Here is a 12,481-nt window from a genome sequence, read left to right on the forward strand (position 1 = left end):
TCGGAGACCTCGCAGAAAGGGGTCGTGTAAACATTTTTCATCTTATCAAGCGAACACATCTCGATCTGATTCGATCGCACGATTTAGAGGGCAGACGAAGTGATCGTTCAACAAGGCAAAAAGGTTCGTGAACAAATAAAGTAGGAGCTCTAACTGCTGGATTGGATATGGAATAGTGCCAAGAAAGAACGCGGCGTGAAGAATAATTCTGGCGATAAATAAATCGGTAGAAAATCAATAGGCGATTAAGATAACAGGTAAAAAAATCGGTTGATCATAAATATCCTCCATTAAGCGCCTCTCTCCAGGTAGCACAGATCTGAGGACGATCTCATCAAGTTCATGTTCATAATTGTTATTCGCTGGCATTTGTCACGTTGATTTATATGATTAAAAACAAATTTTCATAATCTTTCTACAATGTCCGGGCTCTCGCGTAAGTGTTGGGTCATTTGTACGAGCTGTTAGATTCCGTCAATTTGTACCCTAAGCATCAGTTTGTACAAACCCATTCAACACGGATAACCTGGACCATAAAAAGCACACTATATGCATGCCATCTCCGCACAGAAACCAACTATCATCGCAACTGCATTGCGATTTCTCCACGTTCCCAGCAACTTCTCCATCGCTAGCCGCAAGATACGTGTGGTGAAAAATAAAAAACACCAACACCCTGTCCGAACGGACGATCGCAAGACGATAATCGGGCATCGTTTTAGCGCGATAAAACGTGTTGAAATAATTCGCAACTTCATCGCTAATCACAGAGGTAGTCGGGTGGCGTGCCGCACAAATAAACCGGCTCATTAGTGCGCACGGCAGGACGTCGTCTCATGAGAATGTACTCGCCCAGCATCGGTGCACGATCGCCCGGGAGCAAAAATTGAACGGCAATTGAATTAAATCAAAACTCTCCATCGATTGATATTACCTGCCCGGTGGCGGTGATCGGGAATTTATACTCGCCAGCAGCCCGTGTTTACGTCTCTCCGGTAGGTGTGGCCAAAAGGTGCATAGTTGAAAGGAACACAAAAAAAACGACCCCTTTGAGTCGACCCAGACGCTTGCAGGTGGCGGATCGGCGTTTCCACGACTCCGGCTCCAGGCGTATCGGTGTGTGGTTCGAGTTTTCACCGCGCGTATTTATTTACATAGTCGATCAGCGCCATTCAAAACGGGACCCCCACAGGAGTGTTGGAGCGAGCCTCTTCTGGTGAACACCCGGGGCGGCAATCCAACCGGCTCAGGTGCATTCAGAGCGGATCCGGTATGCAAAGCGATCTAAAGCCGGCAAAGCGTCTGTGTATCGATCGTTCTTGCGCCGGATCCCGAGACGCACCAGTGGCCCGTGACGTGCCGCAACCATTATTGTGGTTATTAATATTTTCCTCGGGAGGAAATGTTTTGGAGAGATGATATTTATATTTCTGCAGCTTCGAGCACGCTGCGGCCCTTGTGCTTTGGCTGAGCGATTGTCGATCGATGGATCGACGGGTTGCGTTTGACGCGGGTTTACACCGGGCTGGTCACACTTACGGTGAAAAATCCAATCATTAGGACCAGCTTGTGGCAGCTAGCTCGTGCGGTGGTCGTTTTGAGCTTCGAGCCTTTTTTTCTCGATACTTGCTGTGTTGAGAACGCGAGATTATCGATTTGAATAATAATGCTTGTAATTATGGGGCGGATATATTTACCGGTGAATGATCCGGGTGCTTTCTATTGTCGGCTATTACGTTACAGTAATAGATGATGCTATTAGAACATTTTGACGGAAGATCATGTGTGACGCTTGTTGGAACGTTGAGGCACCATTTTGTTTTGAATCTGATAAATCGATATCCATTCATTTTCTAATATTCATACCAAACAACTATTCTTATATAACATTTTTACCATGATTACTTTTGAGAAGTTTTTCGACGGTAAATCTATCCAAAACAGCAGTAATAAATGTCCTTAGCACTCGTGGCTACACGATGTTTGAAGAGGCTTCGTCAATATTTGTTTATTTGAAAATTTAATTAAAGAAATTGATGGAAAGAAAAAACTAGAGCCTGGCGCTTTTTGCATCATTCCAGGAATGTTCAAAAAACAGAAACGATTACCTCGCGGCTTTCGAAGTGAGCGAGGAATGTGGGCTCAGTTTTAAGAATTCCACTACGTTACGGGGCCGTTTGTTGATTTTTACGGTTAGTGCAGTTGTAGAACGAAATCGTTCAAATAAACAAGCTTCACTACTCGTGTACTTCGTCTAGACGTAATCCTGCTCTGTCATCAGCGAGAACGAGCTTCAAGCAACCAGAAAGCATTCTGAAATGAAAAGATCGTCGGTTTACTCAACCGTTGAAATTTATAATGTTTACTTTATTCAACGTTTGTATAATACATTTCGGCGTCAATTTTCGATTAAGCTCAACTCCAGCGACGAATGTTTCGTCAAATTTGTTTAAGATCCACAAAGATGGTGGTAGTGACAATGAAGTAAGCTCCTTCTCAAGCCATCCGTAAGCGTCCACAATAAGGATTGTGTTACGCTTTGTTCGGCTGAGTTCGGCTGGGAGGGAAGCCGAAAAATTCAATTGCGCCTAGCGTATCGTTTGTTAGAAGATAACCATTCAAAGAATGGGCCTAGAGGGAAAGCCACCGCCTTGAATCGTCTCAACGCGCCATTTAAAGAGGCCCATTTGGAGCGTCAATCAGGAACGTTTACTCTCGAGCCCCGCTTGGATTCACCATTGTTCGCCGGTAGGCTTCTGTCATTGCGTTTCAATTGTTAGCTGGAAGCACACTTTGACCCACTTTTCAAGCAGTAGCCTTTCTTCAGCCTCCAAAAAAACGTTTGCCTCTCAGCTACTGGCATCCCTGGGGACGCTTTTTGTTGTGTCTAAGCTCAATCAGGGAAAAGCAACGGCATATGAAGCAAACATCTTCATATCGCAAGCATCCCCGGGCGTGTAAATGTGGCCGTGCACGAACAGCAACACAGGGAACTCGTTAAGATCATCGAGGTTCGTCGCCGCCCCGCTGGTTGAAGTCTTTTGATCCGCGCTGCAGAGCGCCGCTTGATTGAGCCACGGTCGGTCGAACACTTTCGACCGGAACTGTCTGCCTTTGATATCGGGATAAGATGCGATCGAGATTTCTTGGAATTGTTCATGCGTTGCGCGAACTGGTTCGATTTAAAGCGATTGATTGGCTTGTTGAGCGCTCGCGGATCGCGGCGGAGATTGATGGGTCGCTTCTCATTAATTCCCGGAGCTGAGTGCAATTTTTCGCTATATATCAATGGCTCGACTGCACGGACCGCAATGGATGATTATAGACCGCTATGCCGTGGCACGGCTCGAATGCAGAATTGATTTTGGCTTACCACTTAACTCCTTTTTGTTGAGCGTCCCTTCAGATCGGAGCATTTTCTTTCCTCCGGCAAGTGTCCGTTGGGTTCATTTTTCAACGCGCGTGCATTTTTGTCATCTCATTCGCATGTTTACACGTTCCCTGATCGGAATGCCATAAAACATCAAAACCCAACCCATCGACCTCGGATGGACATCCTTTTTCGCGCTAACCGAGCGAACAACCCGCCAACGGACATGCTGTTCGTCACCAATTGCATGACCATGAGACGCCCGCCGAAGCTGAGTAATAGGGCTGGAATGTTCTAAGGTACGGTTTTCCGCGGACTTCGTACGGTTCCTTCACTCTGCACTCGCGCTTCTTTCGGAACCCTTAGCTCGCAACTTGATTTACACATAATTCTTGACAAGAGCCGCCGAACGTACGAACGAATGGCCAATGTCGGGTATGCCATTTGCGGGGGACGTATGACCGCTTCCCAGCCGAACCCCTGGAATGGGCCGACCGCAGGGAACCGGAGACCGCACTTCGACTGGACATTGATTCGTCGCGCAAAGTCATAACACATAAATGGGCATGTCTGGGACTGCGAGTCGAGTATCGTACCCGATTTGTGCTGGGCTAAAGCAGCTCCCGGGCGGCCGATTCCCAGCCGCATTATTCGTACGTGAACTTTTCTCCTTTAAATTGTGACCATAAATGGGCTAGAAAATAATTGTTTTGCTTCGAGAATGTCACGACTTTCGTACGTCAGCGGCGCACGCTCGGACGGTGCACACCGGGAGCTCCAGTTCCCGATACCGTCCCGGGAGGTTTCGCGATGGCGTAGGGCTTTCCAAATCTGCGCCTAACTTCCCCTATTTGCAGCGACATCGCGAGTTCCGGCATGCCCTGTTGGCCATGCTAGCGGAAAGTAGCATTATGATTGAGCTAATTATTTTCGAAAAAAGCGTCACCCAGCGCCATCATCCGGGTGGCGTTGTTGCTAGACGAAATCGTGCTCACCATCTGGTGCAACCGAACCGTGCGCTGCTCCCGGAGCCCCATTCTGAGGCTGCTCCAGATACGAAGCCTTGGTGGGTCGTTGGAGCAAGGGATATGGTTGGCCTTTTTTTCTTACAATAATGACCAGCACATGTTGTAGCTCGTACCAAAAATGGAACCGCTTCCACAGAGACGCCCGAACCGATTTTCCCGTACTCGGTGAGTTGGCGAGATTGCAACCCGTTGCAGGTACCGCTTGCATCGAGTGATTTGATATAGGGCTTTGCTTTTCGTATACATGTGTGTGCTTTGTCGCCCACCACGGGCTTGTGGGGAGGGCGCTGGGATCAACCAAACGGGAAAAGTGTCGTGGGTGTTATTTGTGAGCCAATTAAGCGATCTTCATCGACCGCTGGTCGGTAGCGATTACCATAGCTGGCGTAAGGCTTTTGTTGCGAAAACGATTGGCAATGCAATTGAAATTATTTGTTGTTAAGCAAATCATGCGTTTTGTGACAGTTTGATTGCGTTTCCGTTTTACATGTTGGTGCTTTTGTTGCTGCTTGTTTATTGTTTTGTACGATGGGATTTGCTATCATGAGTACCATCTATAACATTTTTTTTAAAGGTTTAACAATAAACGGTGTTTTAAAATATATTAAGAATTTGTAGTTGGTTCTCAACATTCAAACCCCTTGTCGATTCGTAGCTCCAGTTTTTCGCTGTCCTGAAAATTCCTCTCGCACGGTCATGCAAGTCGACGCATTCCGTGTCCGGGCACCGTCACAGCAAATTAAAATACTTTTCCAATGTTGCAACATAACTGGGATGCAAACCGGGCACATCGCAGGTATGCTGCAATCGTACCAACGATGCAGCGACGATTGGCAATTGCGCGTTGTGCTATACATTTTTATTGCACATTGAAATGCACTCGCTGTGAGAGAATGGCCAATTGGAAATGGGAAAACGAAAATCACCGAGCAGCGATGGTTGAAACAAGGATGGTGAAATAGCTGCGCGTCCTAATGAATTCGAGGCATTTTTATTGATTTTTTATTCCTGCATGTACTTTTGTCCTTCCAGCTGTATCAGATAGTATTTTTCACGATGCGGGCCGCCATCTCACCGCTACCGGCTTCATGGGTACTGGAAAAATCCGTGGACGGACGGACCTACGAAGCGTGGCAGTACTTCGCCTCGGATGACACCGAGTGTCGGGAACGATTCGGTCTTCCCGCCTACAGCACCAACTACATATTCAAAAGCGACACCGAGGTGATCTGTTCCACGCAGTTTTCCGCGCTGGATCCGCTCGAGAACGGAGAAATCAACCTGTCGCTTATCAGTGGACGGCCCAGCGAAAAGATGACTTCGCCCGAGCTACAAAACTTCACTCTCGCTCGATACGTCCGAATACGCCTGCTGCGTATGCAACCCGCGGAACCTCAGGTACGTTCGCAGCGTTTTTTGCATGATGCATTGTTGCATTTGTTACTTTATGCAGAATAAGACGACAAATTATTTACAAACATTGTTTAAATCATTAAGAGAATCAATGCATGATCCTTATTATTCACATTTCCCTTCACAGAGAAGCTTCTACACCATCCGATCGTTGCGGATAGGTGGGCGATGTTTTTGTTCCGGTCACGCCGCCAAATGCAAGACAAATGACAATAACATCGACAATGAGCCGCAGTGCGAGTGCGTGCATAATACGTGCGGGATACACTGCGATCGTTGCTGTCCACTTTACAATCAGCGACTGTATCGTGTCGGTACGCCTGCCGCAGCGAACAAGTGCGAAAAGTGTGAGGTATTAAGGCGTTTCAAGTCCGATAAAGCTTTCGAACAAGCAACCCATTAACCTGAGTATTTCTATTCTAGTGCCACGGTCACGCAAAGTCCTGCATCTACGACAAGCTGGTGGATGAACAGCATCTCAGCCTGAGCATCCGAGGCAAAATGAGTGGAGGAGGCGTTTGCCAGAACTGTACGGATTTCACCACCGGAATCAACTGCGAACGATGTCTCCCGGGATACTATCGTCCAGCTGATCGCCAACCGAATCACGTGGAGCCATGTCTACCGTGCAACTGCAGTGCATCGGGAGCCACCGGAGAGTGCAATCCGATCGGGGGAGAGTGCCGCTGTAGAGAAGGATACTCTGGTCCAAAATGCACCGAGTGCATATCGGGCCATGCGGGTGAAAAGTGCACTCGGTGTGAATGTGATGCTCGAGGAACGTTGCCTGGACGTGAGTGCGATGAAAAGTGTCAATGTAAGGCACACGTTGACGGGGATCGCTGTGATCGGTGTGCTGAAGGATATTTCGCCCTCTCGGAAGCTCACCCAGACGGGTGTCTGAAGTGTTACTGCTCTGGAGTTGGCACAAGTTGTTCCGGGGCGAACGTGGACTCGAGCAGCTACGAAACACTGAAAAGCTGGACTGTCACTAATCTTGCCATGAGTGAGCAGATCGTCCCTACGAAGGACAATGAGACAGGGTTTCTGGTGTTCGGAATGTTTGAAATGCCCGAAACGGAGGCCGTTTATTGGAAAGCACCGGAGGGTTATCTTGGCAACCTGCTGCGTAGTTATGGCACGCGGTTGAGCTTCAAGATGCTCTGGATCACGGTTCGAGGTGATACGAGCGGCAAACCGACGGTGGGGCCGAGTTTGATACTGATTGGAAGGAACGGTATGAAGATAGCTTATGGTGAAGAGAGCTATGATGAAACGGATGGAGCCACCATCGAGGTTCCACTGCAAGAGAACAACTGGTATCACGTGCCACGAACGGTGAAGGACATAATCACGCGCCTTCGACGCACGGAATACCACGGTGATCCGGTTACAAGATCTCAGTTTATGGCAGTGCTTACGGACGTGGAAGCCGTTCTTCTCCGAGGTACCTATCACACCGACCAGGTTGAGAGCGTGCTGGAACAGGCCCAATTGCTTACTGGATCGCAGAGCAGCAAGGGTTCATTTACTGCGCATGGAAACAGCATCATCGAGCTTTGTGAGTGTCCCGAGGGCTACCGTGGAACGTCCTGCGAGCAGTGTGCTTTTGGGTACGTGCGCATCTACGAAACCAGCGTGACACACGAGCGAGTAGGTCGATGTATTCCATGTTCGATGTGCAATGGGCATGCGGCTAGCTGCAACCTGGCAACCGGAGAATGTGGAGGCTGTCTGCACAACACTGTCGGTACGAACTGTGAACGTTGTCTGCCAGGGTTTTACGGCAATGCCACGATCGGGCGTCCAGATGATTGTCGACGATGCGCTTGTCCGCTCGAAGAGCCGAGCAACAACTTTTCACCGAATTGCCAGTCTCGAGGTGGTGACTCAGACCCGGAGGCGTACGTTTGCACGCAGTGTCCGGAGGGTTATACGGGTGATCATTGTGAGCTGTAAGTAGAAAGGGAATGTGCTGAAAGAAGTGGCAACAACATGAGTGATCGTTGTGATCCTTTTCCAGGTGTGATGATGGATACTATGGAGAACCCACAGTCGTCGGAGGTCAGTGTCTTCCTTGTCCGTGCCATGGAGGTCCTTGTAACGGGAGGACGGGAGAGTGCATCGAGTGTGTGTAAGTTTCGTAACGAAATGTTCTCCGAAATGGTTCGAATGATTCAAATGATTCGAAATGCTCCGCATGTTGCATACCAATAGGCGTAAATTTCTTAGATGATCGTTCGGTGATCTTTAGTGATCTACATCAGGTTGAAACCTTTCCATTACATCATTTGATGTTTGAATTTGTTAAAACATTAACAATTTGATCAGAGAGTCCTTCGAATCTTCAATTTTTCATTATATCTTATTTCTTTCTCATTCTGCAGTGGCAACACCGAAGGTTGGCGATGCGAACGGTGCAAGACTGGCTACTGGGGTGTGCCGGATGATGGTTGCGAACCGTGTAGCTGTTCCGAGCTAGGTGCTCTCGAGAATCTGTGTGACGTGACAACAGGCCAGTGCATTTGCAAGCCCCGGTACGGTGGCCGACGGTGCGACGAGTGTGATGTAAGTATCGCCAGAAGCATCCGATTCTTTATCCATCCCTACACTTTTCCAGTTCTTACATTCGCTGCACCTTCGTCCTCATTGCAGGTGGGCTACGGAAATCTAGATCTCGACTGTCCGGCTTGTGCGTGCCACTCGAATGGCTCAGCTAGCCTGCTTTGCAACGTCGTCAGCGGACAGTGCGAATGCAACGTCGGCACGCAGGGTCTCCACTGCGATCATTGCCAGGATGGGTTCTTCGGGCTGTCCGAGGAGCAACCGGACGCATGTGAAGGTAAGTGGCTTTACTTCCTGCGCAAAACCGTGACAAATTATCGCACCACACACTCGACACAGTGCTCTCAACAGCCTCAGGTCACGGGTTGATTGAGAGGGTTTCGTCCGTACGAATCACGCCGCAGCTGTAGCGCCACACGAGCACACAAGTGGGTGGTTTTGAGCGTAACGAATGCGATCTCAAACACCGGTTGACTGCTGCGGGTCATTTCATGGACAGTGTCGACGTCGATCGATGGTTACGGCTCAATATTTGCTGTCGGCTCGATTGGCTGTCCGGGTGTTCGCACGCAGGACTCGATAACCATCGGCGATAGTAACGATTAAATGAAAATGCACCACCGCAGAGTGCTCGATGGTGGTTTCCGTTCGTCTCAGAAGCTCAAGTAAGAGGACTTGGAGCGAGGTTGGAGAAAGCGATTGCGCGGGAAGGCGCCATCAAGCGCGCTCTGGTGCACGTCGGCGAGTGGGGCCGTCGGTGGGATTAATTTTATTGTTATCGTTATTACCTTTTACGTAGATTACAATTTATTGATTATGAAGTTATTAAATCCGAGCCACCGCGGTAGGCTCCGATCGGAGGAGGAGCGATCAGAGAGGTTGTATCCTGCGAAGCGTGTAGAAGATTGCATCCGCCCAATCAGAAAGCGTTCGTGATGGTTGTGTGGTACCGTTTTGAGGGAATTCCCGTTGAGGTCTTCAATCAGAGAGCTTAAAAGTTTGCTGTAAATTAGAGTTTGTTTGAAAATACGTATTTCTAATACAGACAAATTCATGAAAATCTTCTGTAGGGATTACTGTGTTGATATAATACCCTATTTTCCTCCCAAAACACGCTCTTAATGCCATCATAAGTGTACGAGGTATAAAATACAACTGCTATAAATAAATCACATCCTAAGTGGGTCGTAAAGGCGTTCTTCTATGTTCTGACAAACGCTGCACTGCCATTCAAACTGCATGTATTGCGAATCGAACGAGAACAAAAAGCGCTCGCAAACCACTCAGCAAAGATGTGTAGGCACATAAAAAAAAACAACCGTGTTTCCGTTTATGTGGGCCAACATTTAATATTCACGACACCGAAACGCGGTTAATAAACTGATTGCGATTGTGGTGTAAAAAATGCATCCAATTCGACCCCACCAACGTGCCAGTTCGTTGGCATTGATCGCCCCGGCATTGGTTGTTGAAATTCTGCATAAAAAAAACCTCTCATTCGTCCTCTGGCCACGAGGACGTCTCCCATCTCGCGTAAACCAAATAAACGTCATCGTTCCAGCGAGTGAGCCGACCGAGACACGAACCATAAAATTGGCTGATTGATCGATGAGGTAATTATTTCTGGAGCATGCAAAGCAGCATCGCAGTGCGCAGCTTTTTAGCGCCCCAAAACGCCCGAGTGCGGTGACGAACCGTGCGAGTTAATTAAAAAGTTTTACATCGATCGTCTACCGGCTGTCTTGTGCATTTTTTTGTTGTTGCGGTGTTGTTGCGGCTGATTCGCCCAAGTCAGACGGAGGTTTATGTGTTTATGCACAAAAGTAGCCAAGACGAATCAAGCAGGGATTCGGGCGTAACGGAACCGGTTCTCGGAGTCTGCTGTAACAGGCAACGAGCCGAATGATCAGCGTTATCCATCGTTATCGAGAGCGATCGTCAGCGTGCGGTGGTTTGTTTAATTTTCCCTGCGCAACAATATGGGCTCATTTTTTGCGCCGTTGGTTCTTTTCTGTCTGTTTATTATGCTGCCACCACTGGTGGGCAAATAATTCAGGTTGTTGACTCTTCTCTCGTGGTGGAGAAGATGAAAAAAAACCAAACGTCGATCGCCAGCAAACGGAGCCCACCAAAGTGTCAACGGTGGGTTGACTCACGACCAGCGCAAACAAAACGGCTTGTCCTCGTCCCCGTCAAGGCAAAGGAGCCCCCAAACAAAAAAAAACAAAACGCCAGTAAACAAAAGCCCGGATCGGCACACAAAATGTCGCGCTGTTTGGGCGGCATTTTTCGATTGATTTTTCCTCCCACCCGTGGGGTTGGTGCTACCGGGACGGGCACCATTTGCTGGCAGGTTGCTGCGCCCGATGGTAGGGAGCAAAATTAATCTGATCCGAGCCACGGTGCCTGGCGGTGGCAATTTGCTGCCATCGTGTGTGGTCGCAGCGTGTCCCGTTGGAAAAGGGTGGTGCGTGTGTCGCGGTGGTTTGGAGGTCGCGCCTAGCGTCGTCATCGTGTGATGAGTAATTTGCTTTCGTGGACCTAGACTCGGTGGTCCGCGTCTCGCCGGGTGGCGGATCGCCGCCGGATGCGGTCACTTATCGTAGCGAAGAAAATCGATCGAACGGGCGAAAGGGGCGGAGGGGAGACGATTGGGAAACGCTCCAGGAAAGGGGGTTGTCTGATGTAGCAGATTTCCTATTGCGCGAACAGAGAAAGAGGAACGCTGTAGTAAGGAAAGTATAAAACAACATCCCAACGGGGCCTCGGGTTGCCAAGGCACGCGGCATGGACGAGTCATGGTCGGAGTGAGAGAGGGAGTGAGTTTATAAAATGTACAACTTTATCATCGTCATCCTGCCCGCTTGCGTGTGTGCGTGTGCGTTGGGTGATGGCCGGCGCAAGATTTATGCTCCTGCCTGCCTTCGCGCTATCGATATGAAAATTAATAATAAATCAATTAGAAACTAATGACTTAGCGGAATTTTTATTGAATAAAATTAATAAACATTTCCTGCGTTTCTTTCCCGAGCTGATATCGCCACTCGAAGCATAACCCAACGCCCGGTGGTTTGGTTTGTTATCGGTGGTATTTGGCAATTTAAATGTAGCATCATTCGCTAAAGGCTCGAAGTGTGTCTTTTCGAAATGCACCAAGTGGGGTTAGTGATATGGTGAGTTTTTTGTTTTGGCCATCAATAAAATTGAGGACATGGCATATCTTTTTCTTTTTTGCCATTCCCCACACAAGGTGCTTTCGTAATCGGTCGTAAGAAAATGTGATTAAAACCCAACGGGGTGTCTCAACGCGCCCTAGAAATCGTCTCGGGCGGCACACTCGAAGATGCATCTCGATCAGTGGTCCTCCGGCGGCTCTTGGCTCGAGGGCCCCCCCGTTTGCTATGCTGCATCGCATCCACTTTTTCCTCAAGCAGTGGGGCGATGAAAGCCACGGTTGAAAGAAAGCCGATCGAAACCGAAAGCGAGCCGTCCACGAGCCGTCTCTAGCACATCAAAGTAGATAAATCAATCCTGGGCCCCGCTAACGAAGGGCGGGTAATGTGGCCATCATCTTGATGAAGTACCTTGTTTTTGTGCCGCGGCTCGACCAGTCGGAGGTGTTCGCTCCCGCACTCGGGCGGCCCTGGGATCGTTTGATTGCGGGATGGATCATATTTTTTCGCTCCTATCTCGCTCGTCTAGCTGGCAGCGTGTCGGTTGCTACGGTTATTGTTATTGCGAAAGCATGGCGCAGAAGTTAATTTAGATGGCCGGAGGGTGATTCCCGTGGCTTAAGCTGCGTGATATCGTGAAATGGATCGATTCTGTCGATTGTCTTTCTCGCGAGGATGTCGAGTTTTTGGAGCGGTTTCAGGGCTGTCTGGCGGTCGTTTGATTTCTCTGAATGGCTGCATACCAAATAAATCGGCTGTTAGAACAACAACCTGGCAGTTGGAAGCACAACCATGTGTCGGGTTTGTTTGCGGAAGGAACGAAACATGAAGTGAGAAAACCATTGTCAAAAGCATGTTTTAAGCACATGGGTGGGATCGGTATTTTTGTTGATTCTTAAAAATATGTATTCAACGAAAGGCATTAAAATGAT

At 48.6% G+C, this 12,481-nt stretch overlaps 1 protein-coding gene across 1 annotated transcript in view; it reads left to right on the forward strand.

Moving 5' to 3' along the window:
• LOC128722786 (laminin subunit alpha-1) overlaps positions 1-12,481 on the forward strand; it is a 77,617-nt gene that overhangs the window by 22,214 nt on the left and 42,922 nt on the right. The window contains exons 4-9 of the mRNA XM_053816466.1: positions 5,431-5,796; positions 5,939-6,163; positions 6,235-7,766; positions 7,835-7,945; positions 8,199-8,379; positions 8,467-8,653. Coding sequence (XP_053672441.1) covers positions 5,431-5,796; positions 5,939-6,163; positions 6,235-7,766; positions 7,835-7,945; positions 8,199-8,379; positions 8,467-8,653 — 2,602 coding nt within the window. The remainder of the gene's footprint in view (positions 1-5,430; positions 5,797-5,938; positions 6,164-6,234; positions 7,767-7,834; positions 7,946-8,198; positions 8,380-8,466; positions 8,654-12,481) is intronic.

Source organism: Anopheles nili, chromosome 3 (assembly GCF_943737925.1).
Source record: "Anopheles nili chromosome 3, idAnoNiliSN_F5_01, whole genome shotgun sequence".
Lineage (NCBI taxonomy): Eukaryota > Metazoa > Arthropoda > Insecta > Diptera > Culicidae > Anopheles > Anopheles nili.